Source organism: Belonocnema kinseyi, chromosome 8 (assembly GCF_010883055.1).
Source record: "Belonocnema kinseyi isolate 2016_QV_RU_SX_M_011 chromosome 8, B_treatae_v1, whole genome shotgun sequence".
Lineage (NCBI taxonomy): Eukaryota > Metazoa > Arthropoda > Insecta > Hymenoptera > Cynipidae > Belonocnema > Belonocnema kinseyi.
The window spans coordinates 95,864,199-95,874,803 of NC_046664.1; the positions used below are offsets into that span (position 1 = coordinate 95,864,199).

Below are 10,605 nucleotides of genomic sequence, written 5' to 3' on the forward strand. Positions count from 1 at the left end.
ATAAGTATTTAATATTTAGCAATATTTCACTGTTCATTTAAGACGAATAAATTTAAAACAAATATTGAAAAGAAAACAATTTGAAACTGAATTTTTTTACATAGAAAGCTTTGAATCTTTAGATTTTCAAAGAACTTTTGATTTTTTAGCATTACAATTTTAATTGTTCTATTTAAAAAGTGTTTAATTTATAAGTGAAATTGTTAAATTTTGACGCATAAATAACAATTGAACACTTATTATTTGTACACGAAATTTTAGTAATTTTAAGAGATATGTCGAAGTTTTAAAAAGATTCAAAATTAATGACAAGCTTGGTATTATTTCAAGTAATTTAAACGAAGTGTCTTAATTGATTTTCCTATAACAGTTCGCCGTAGTCTTACGCGTCAAACTTAAACTGCGCGGTCAAACTAACAAAATGGTGGAATTAAGCGGTTGCGTTACTTGAACGAAACAGGGCCCTCAAGTGGCTAGACCATGTATTTGTTACATCATGGATGGTAGCGCTGTAAACCAATGTTTTTATTTACGTTGTGTTGTGTATGATAGTGCAAAGATTCTATGTAAACATGTAAATATTTTAAAAATATTATTTATATTGGATGTTGATTTTAATAAAAAGGTAAGTGAATTTATATTCTTCTTGGTATCATGATCAAAGCATAAACCAATATGGTTTTAGCCGGGAGTTGTGTTGCATAAAAAGCTTTAACCTCAAAATGTATCTGAATTGTACCAATTTTACTCGACAGATATTTTAACAGTTAGAATTATAAATTATACTGTATAATTATATGTACTCCTTGTTATTATAAAAATATTAATAATTTCACTTTTACAAGCAAAACTGGCGTAAAATTATCTTAAACATTCTAAACTTTGATTTTTACCGAAATAATATAAAAATTTTGTACTTCCGCTCTAATATATTTATTGCCAGAATTTATTTTGAGTGTAATAGCATAGTTGAATTTTGAGGCTTTTAAAAATACTATAATTAATTACGAAATCAATGCAATTACTTTCCAGGCCACAAAAATGAAGGCAGGAGATCGCTTTAAATCATACGACGAATTGCAAAGTGCCATTCACGCATATGAATTGCAAAATTTCGTTTTACTCTGGAAAAGAGATTCTAGAACGATTGCGAATGCTCGAACACGAAAAAAAATTAAACCCTGCCTAAAATACGAAGAGCTAAAATACACGTGCATACATGGTGGTAAAAACTTCCACTCTAAAGGAATGGGTAGCCGAGAAATAAGGTACAACTAGATACATTAAAATGGTCTGATATTTATTTAAATGTATTTTAAAAACTATCTAAAACTGATCAAAAATAAAGATCAATGCAATTAAAAAACACTTTAATGAACTGAGTGAAAAAATCATATTCTGATATATAAAAAACCCTCCATAAAATGCACAGTTTTCGATTGATCTAATTCTTTTATTAAACTTCTCAACTTGGCTTTTAATTTAAAATAACAATTTCTAACCAATAATTGAAAATATGTATAAGTTTTGAAATTACATAAGCTGCAAGTTACAACTTATTTCAATTTTCATTTTATTTTGCACAATGCACATTGTAAAAAAACTTGTTTATCGAAAATATATTTGTTTTTTATCCAGAAACATAGACTTTTAATTCAATTAGTTCAATTCCGATTTTCCAATAACAATTCTAATAGAGTCTATTAGAAAAGCAATTTTGGACGTGTGCATCATCCGATAAAATACAGCCTAATAGATGGCAAATAGAACCACCTTGAAGGCTGCACTTTGAATTTTAATCCAATTAATTAAATTTCGACTAGCCGTTAATATAATCATAATACAGCCCATCAGAGAAGCAAATTTGTACTTTGTAACATTTAGGGTACAAGAATATCTCGTTGGTTCCGATTAGAACCTATTAGAAATATATATCCAAAAGAATATTTGTTTTCGAAAGTCTAATAGAACATAGTCAGATTTTTTAAATTCCAATTTCCGTTCCAATAGTAGATTAAACGCATCTGTCCCAAAATACATATTTAAAATGACAAACTGCTAAATAATATTTAAAAATTTACAAAATAGAAAAATATAATAGTCAAGCAAAAGGTTCAATACTCTAGAATTAAAGATTTCGAAAGTCACATCAAATTCTACCCCACAAATTTTTTATCTGATTACGCACCATTACCATTTTAGTATAAAACGGGGCAATTATTGATGCGTTGATTCCAAAAAAAAAGTAAATAAGTATCACTATTTTTGCATAGTATTTGTAATAAAATGTCCTTAATCTCTTGTTTTTATATTTCCACACTTACACACATTTAGATTTTCTATGCATTGTGATTAGCTTTGTTGTAAATTTTCATAATTGTTCTACAATCATTGCAGTTTGTCATTAAAAAATGTTTCCACCAGGGAGGTTACTCTGTCAGGGATCTATCCACACCATTTATTGGAAGCACACATTTTGTCAGGTGGGACCGTTAGTCTGTACCGAGATGAGAAAGGAAATTTTAAAGGTCTCTTCATACTAGACGAAAACATGAAATTGATTGTCTCGGCGTATCCAGAATTTCTGGCATGCGATGATACAACAGACAAAAATAATAATGTACTTTATAACTTTTAGAGTAAAAGAATACCTTATTGGTTCCGATTAGAACCTATCAGAAAAATATAGCAAAAAATTTTTTTTTTCGAAAGCCTAATTGAATACAACCTGTTAGAATCCAAATTAAAATTAAAAAACTTTGAAGAACGATTTGAAACAATGTATTATTTAAACGGTTTCTATTAAGGGGGGAGATATCTTTAGAAAGCGTAAAATCAATCAATTTTAATTTTTTTTTTTCAAGTTGATAAAATAACTAGATTATTTATTAATTTTAACATCTTTTTCTTACATTGTTAAAGTGTAAAAAACATGCGATTCTTTTTTTACAAAATGGCGACCCTGCAGAATATTTCTTCAAGCGTCTGCTCCGAGACATCGAAAACTGCTGCAGCTGTCAACATTTTTCCATTTATCTGATATAAAAAAGGTTTTTTTATTCGATTACTTATGTGTTAAAGGGAAGGATAAACCTATAAAATAATTTTAAAAAGTTGAAAATTAAAATTTATATCGGCTGTTTAATCGAAGGTCCAAATTTTCGACCATTTTTTAGCCCAAAAAAATTATTTAATAACCCGATATCTTTAAACTTTTAGGTATATCCTTCCCATAGTACCGTAAAGAGAAACCCCTGCAAATTTCAGCCTAATTGGTCAACAACTTTCTAAGTTACAGCACGAGCAGTTTTTGAAAAGACATTTTCGAGATAATCACGTTTAAAGATTCGTTACTGTATAATATTAGTTTCAGTGACTTGCCGATCAATCGGCGATTCCGGGTCCACGTAATAAGCGTAGTAACGTAGTAATCAGCCTTCCCAGAATTTATGGGACAAAAAAATATACAAACCTATTGTGTAAGAAACATTGCTCCGACCCAAGCCCTCCGACTACCTGATTAGTGACGGTATGCGGACTCTGACATTTTTGACAATATCTCCATAAATATTTAATATTTTCCCTTTTACAGTATATTTTCAACATATTATACATTCAAAATATGAAAAAAAGAAAAATTGATTTTTTGGAAATTCTAAAGGTATCTTCCCCCTTAATTGCTTAAGCAGCATTTTTAGTACCTGAATTATTTAATTCTGATTTGCCATTCAAATGCCTAACAAATAATCTTTGAGAAACTATTTTGTACTTGCGCCAGTCGCGAGAAATCAGAACCTAAGTGGTGCCTCATATAGCCACTTTGAAAGCATTATTTAGGGTTTTAATCCGATTAATCTAAATCCAAGTTCCCATGAAAATTCTTAACAAAACCTCTTAGAGAAACCCCCTAGAGCAGCAGTTTTTATCTTGCGTCATTTGTGAAAAAGCAGAACCTAATAGATTCCCTTTAGGGTCACTTTGAACGCAGAACTTGGAATTTTAGTTTGATCAATTGAATTCCACTTTGCCATTGAAAGCCTGGTAGAACTACATAGAGAAGCATTTTGTACTTCTTAATATTATTATTCGTGTTTTAAAAGCACACGAGTGCCTAATAGAGCCTATTAGAACAAAATTTCAAGTTAATTTTAGTCCCAGTAACCGCTTCAGTACCGAATGCATGTTTTTAAACAGTTTCTATGGATAACCTAATGGGCATTTTAACTAGGGTAGCCACCCTGCAAAATTACCTTTTTGAAAGTTCAAACTGTTATTTTATTTACCATCGAAACTGATAAGAAATATTTTATTTTTGAGAAAAAAATATTTAAAATGCATTTTTTACGACCAAAAACTAAAATGTATTTTCTCGAACGTTATGTCTATTCGGCCGGACGACTATCATAGTGGCTAATCGTCCATTCGGCCCGATGGTAGTAAAGTTCTACTTTGTCGTCGATCGGTCTGCATGATCATCTAAAATAATTTCCCAAATAATGTTATGATATGAGCAAAATTTATTCTTTGAACTATTTGTTGAAGCAAACGACCAATGAATGTTAATAGCGTATATGTGGGCGTTCGAATGAAAAGGACGTGTATGGCCGTTATGGAGTTACGTATAGAAGCATATATCTGGATAAATTTCTGTCATTTTAGGTCTAAAATGAACCCTCTAAGTTAAAAAACGAGTCACCGGAGAATTTTTGAAGTTGAATCTTCGGAAAAATAGTTTTTCGATAAAAACATATCTAAACTAGAACCGGCCATAAGGGTCCTTTTCGTGCAGACGCCCACATCTTTTCACAAAGTGCCTAAATTTAGATTGGAACCATTCTTTATTTGAATACACGATTTTTCCAACCTTTTTTCTCGCCATACATGGGGAAAAGTGTATTTTATAATTGTAGAGAAGACTCATTAGATTCAATTTCAAATCGGGGTTTGAAAATTCTGAATTAGCATGACAATTTCATTTCTATCTGTCAACTAATTTAATATACACATTTCAAAAGGGTCCAGGACCTATTAGGTCGGGTACAGCTTATTTTATGTTGAAAGTAAAAATAAAATTATTAAAATTTTTATTTTCATTATATGTTCGTTTTTCATTATACTTCGTTTTCATGGTGAATAATTTTTATTTTCCTATTTTCTTTTTCTTATCTCTATGCTAATAAAAGCGCTATATTAATTTACATATTTTTTGAAAAAGAGCATGTGAAATTTTAGTTACAGAAATTTTGTCACATAAATTCTTTTTCAAATATAGATCTTATAAACAAAAATGTCCAATGATGATGCGATTTAGAGTTTCAAGAAATGGCAAAAGCCTCGAGGTCAAACAAATAATTGAAACCCATAATCACGAAGTAAACGAGGTAAACTATCATAAACTCACTTCGTATGACAATTATAATTTTTTTCAATAAATTCCTAATTTATTTTCAGCTAATACTTAATAATTGATTTTTTATAGACATGGTTTAAAAACTATTACCCAAAAAGAAAACTCAGATCAGAAACAGAAACTGAGATCCTAGACAAATTTAAAAATAAATGTCAGAAAGAAAAAATACATTTGAAAAAATCTAAAAAGACTGGAAAAGTAATAAGCTTCAAAGACCTGAAAAACACCAAAGCAAAATTAAGAAAGAGAGAAAAAAATCTAAAGAGGCTTACTGCAAATATTTTAGAAAAACACGGTAAGGCAAATCTTAAAATTTGTTATGAATACCTGTGAAAATTGCTAAGAATTTCTACAAACTTGTACGAATTTTCAAGGCATTTTGCGCTTCTCCTAGTTATAATTTCTATGAATGTATACTAAAATTTATACGAGTCGTGAATACATTTTGGACTCGAAATAAATTAAATCTTCCTAATTAACTTTTTTTTCGTTAAAGATGATAAATCTGCTTATTTTTCATTTAAAATCTTGATTTTCTACAATTATGTATGCGACGTAATTTTATTTCAAAAACTGAACTTCACTTTAGAGTCGCGTGATACAACTTCCTGTTTTTTTCGTAGAAAATTGTATTCATTCATAATTGAGTGCCGAAATTTGAAACTTTCTGAGAAAAACGATTAAAAACGAAAATTTCGTCAAGTTTCGATATTTTGGACTTCGTTTAGAAATTATAAGTAAAAAAGTTCTCTAAATATATTTTAACACATCTGTCCCAAAAGACAAATTTAAAATAACATTTAAAAATTTACTAAATTGAAAAACATAATAATCAAGTAAAAGGTTCAATACTTTAGAATTAAGGATTTCGAAAGTCGCATAAAATTCTGTCCCACAAGTTTTTTATCTGGTTACGCACCATTGCCATTTTAGTATAAAACTGGAGAATCATTGATACGTTCATTCCAAATAAAAGTAAATAATTATCACTATATTTGCATAATATTTGTAATAAAATCATTGCAGCTTGTCATAAAAAATGTTTCCACCAGGGAAGTTACTCTGTCAGGGGTCTATCCACACCGTTTATTTGAAGCACACATTTTTTCAGGTGGGACCGTTAGTCTGTACCGAGATGAGAAAGGAAATTTTAAAGGTCTCTTCATACAAAACGAAAACATGAAATCAATTGTCTCTGCGTATCCAGAATTTCTGGCATGTGATGCAACACACAAAAAGAATAATGTAGACCTCCCTCTGTACATCATGTTAACAGAAGACGGTATCTGTCAAAGTCACATTGTTGGCATTGGGTTGTTGGTTTATGAAGATAAATATAGTCTTTCATGGCTGTTTCGTACATTTAAACAAGAGAACCCAATCACTGCATCCAGATTAAAGTGGATTATTACAGATAAGCACATGACGGAACGAAACGTCATTCGTGAAATATATCCGCATATCTCTCTCATTAGTTGTATCTTTTATGTATTACGAACATTTCGACGTGACATCGTGAAAGAAAAACTAGGTATAAAAAATGTTGAAATAGCGCTCAGCTTAGACTATATAGAGCAGTTGGCTGGCGCGCGAACGGATGCGGTGTTTAAAATACTAGAGGATGAATTCCGAGAATCTGTGCCAAAATCTGTTATTGCCTACTATGACGAGAATTGGAAGAATTGCCGAGATGAATGGAACGTAAACGAAAATTTCATAAAATGTAATTTTATGAGTAATACAATCAAAAGACTAGAAAAAACAAACGGTGTCATTCAAACAGCAGGAGATAAGGACAGTGATCTAGAAACTTTTATTGACAACTTATTTGAGACAATTTATCTTCTAAATAATAAAAAAGAACATTCTGCAATTCACTCAATGCAAAAGCCATTATATAACAAATTTCCGGAAGAGAGCGATGAGTATAAATTCCACAACCTCTTGACTGCACAAAGTGCTAAATTGGTTTTAAACGAAATTGAATGTTCGCAGAAGGAAACAATAACTTGCATGGATGATGGTTCCAACTACTTCTCAAAAAACTCGTATGCAACAGTAAGGGTTACAACTGAAAAATGTACCTGCCAATTTTACGTGGCAATGCTCTTACCTTGTCGGCACATCTTTGCTTTGAGAAAAAAATTGCAATTACCACTGTATAGTGAGACTTTAATATTAGAAAGGTGGAGAAAAAACTACTACTTAAAAAGTCACATAGCCTTCAAAGCTTATCGAGAAAAAGAAACAGATCGTGTAGAATCAACCAAATCTATCTCATCGGTCCCACTGTCATTTGCAGATAAACGAAAACAACTTCTTTCAAAAACGAATGCACTAGCTGAGTTAGGAGCTCTGCGTTCAAATGACCTATTTCAATTAAGAGAACAGGCTCTTGAAACTTTAATAAACATGTGGAAGAACGGAATTGAAGTAAAAATAAGTCCTCTTGAAGTAGTACGTATTTAAATACATTTTTAAGGGACGTTATGAACGAAAGTCTGGATTAGAAATTTCATAATCACTAAATATATTTCTTAAAAGCATTGAATTTAAAAATATTAATTTTTAGTACATGTTTATCATAGGTTACTACAGAAATTAAATTAGAAGATTTTCCAATGCTTCCAACATCTACGAATAAAAGCTAGCAAAGCCTTAATTCCATGTCAAATGATAGATTAATAGAAATAGTCATAACTGAGAAGAAGAAAAGCTATTCCTGGAGAAACAGTACAATAAAAAGTGAACCACGTAAAACATTAAATGTTCTGTAGAATTAGAAAATTTGCATTAATTTTTTAATGTTTTTATTAAAAATTTTATCATCGGAACATTTGATAAAAATGCTTGTTTTTTTATTTTATCACCAAAAGGTTAATATGTGTTTCACAGTAATGTATTATAGGAATCATTTTACTTACATATATATTGTTAGGTACTTATATTGTATTGTATATATTATAGGGACTTCTATTTTATTTTGAAAATCTGGCTGAAAAATATCTTTACTTTGGAATTCCATGAGACATTACAAAAATTTTAATTATAAAATGAAAAATATTGATTAACTAATAATTAGCAACGACTTCTCGTATTACTGACGTCACACCAGTTACAACAGCTGCTATTCCTAGAATTTTGTCCAGTTTTATAAATTAAATTCAAAACGATTTAAACATACTGTTTATTAATTTCATGCAAAGAAAAACTTAGTTTAACGGCCTCTACCAGATGCAATAATTATTTATCCCATTCATGGCACATTCAAATTCTCTACATATTTTGATAGTAATATGTTTCATTTCGATTAATTGTAAGCCTAAATTAATTGAAGATTTCAAAAATCGAATAATAATTGACTGTTGAAAAGTTAAGACTCAAAAATTCTAAGTCTGTTCAAGTTAAACGATAAATCAATTACAATGGAAATGAGAAGGATTCTAATATTGAACATTTGAACTTAAATTGCAGAATAAAAAATGTTTTAAGCTTTCATTACAAAAATTTGGAATTTAGGGAAGTGTTCTGCCTTTATGCCTTCGACTGATTTAATTTGTATCCATTACTTACTGTATATATTACTTAAAAATACAACATTTTGATATTTAAAAGCTTGACTTTTTTACTTTATTGATCGGAACCATTGTTGCCCATCAAGCAATAACCGCAATAACCTTTATTTCAAGTAATTCCATGGAAGTCTTAAAGTCCGTAAATTCCATGAATTCCTTGAATTTCACGAATACTCTTTAAAATCGCAATTTGGAGTTTGCAAACTGTTAAAAATTATGCACCTTCTGCAAAGGTTTGACGAGATTGTGAAAGATTGACGAAATCGTTAAAAAAAAATTTTAATATGAAAAATACTTGTCATGCGTCAACTTTACTTCCCTTGATTTTTGTATTCCAGGCTGAGAATTTTAAAGTATTAGCAGGCTCCTTTCTTGCTAGTTTGATTGCCAAATTTAAAATATGTATCGCATCGCGATATCTTCAATCGAATATGATGCTTGATGACGATGAATTTTTTTGGATTATTAGTCAAGCCCGGCAATAAGCGTTAGATTCAGAAAAATTAAGAATTTTTATTCCTATGAATACGTGATTTTTCCTCCGTCTAAAAATACCCCCAACGAGGACAGAAACAGAGAAAATCCTGTTCCTCTCAATCGGCTCAGTAAAATTTAACGGATACATTTATTTAACCTATTTTTCATTATTTAATATTTTAATAACATATAAATACGAAAAAATAATGAAATTGATATTTATTCATATTTTAAGAATTTATTTAAAGGTCATAAAAATATATTGCAGAAATCTATTTAAATGTGTGAATAAAAATAATTTTTAATCTAGAGAGGCAGATTTGAATTGATTAAAATTAAATTTTCAAAACTTATATTCCACATGAGGGAATTAAAACAATTTATTCCACATATTTTGTGAACTGATTAAAAGGAATTAAATAATCTCAAAATATGAACACTTTTGGGGAATGCAAGACATTCCTGTGAGGTGTGCCTGACAGTACAATTAGACGGGATTCAATATGCTGAAAAAAACGTTCTCTTTTGGCGAATAGGAAACTATGCGGCGGTCGCTGTGGCAATAGAAATGAATTACATTCTGAGATATCCTATTCTTATAATGATCTTTTAAACAGATGGAAAAATCGCGCATTCAAAAGAATAGAATAATCTTCACATTTACGCTGAAATCTAAAAATATTATTTTTTCTCTAATCAACGCTTATTACCGGAGGAACTACAGTAAACTCACGCTTTTTACATTCTCATCATTTATGATAAAGTATTAGAATTGTCGGAAATTTACCACCACAACTTTTCAACGGATCTCCACGTTTCGAGACTCCCTAAATCCGAAAATCAAGTTTTTACGATGGCGTCTGTCCGGCCGTCCGTCCGTAAACACGATAACTATCGAAAAAATAAACGGATGAAATCGATCTTTGGCACACTTTTTACAGGTCATAAAAGAAAGGACAAGTTCGTTAACCAACCATTTTGGATAAGAATTCAAAAAGTGAGTGCATTTTGAAAATTTTTGAGACCACTTTTTTATGAATTTGAAAATTCTATGTACAGATATTTATAGTATTAAACAGACGAAAAACTTATCCTCATGACTTTTTTCGATAAACATAATATTCTCAGAGTTATAGCATTTAA

The 10,605-nt window shown here is 30.1% G+C and overlaps 1 protein-coding gene across 1 annotated transcript; it reads left to right on the forward strand.

Moving 5' to 3' along the window:
- The first annotated feature begins 501 nt into the window (after positions 1-501).
- Positions 502-9,024, forward strand: LOC117178001. The gene is made up of 6 exons (XM_033369168.1): positions 502-625; positions 1,033-1,268; positions 5,273-5,381; positions 5,480-5,705; positions 6,522-7,867; positions 7,999-9,024. Exons 2-6 carry the CDS (start codon positions 1,042-1,044, stop codon positions 8,059-8,061), a joined length of 1,971 nt encoding a protein of 656 aa, XP_033225059.1. The 5' UTR covers positions 502-625; positions 1,033-1,041; the 3' UTR covers positions 8,062-9,024.
- Positions 9,025-10,605: the final 1,581 nt, after the last annotated feature.

Coding starts and splice junctions, on each gene's coding strand:
- LOC117178001 (XM_033369168.1), top strand. CDS start 1,042: ATGAAGGCAGGAGATCGCTTTAAATCATACGACGAATTGCAAAGTGCC. Junction 5,382..5,479: donor ATAATCACGAAGTAAACGAG/GTAAACTATCAT, acceptor GATTTTTTATAG/ACATGGTTTAAAAACTATTA. Junction 7,868..7,998: donor AAATAAGTCCTCTTGAAGTA/GTACGTATTTAA, acceptor TGTTTATCATAG/GTTACTACAGAAATTAAATT.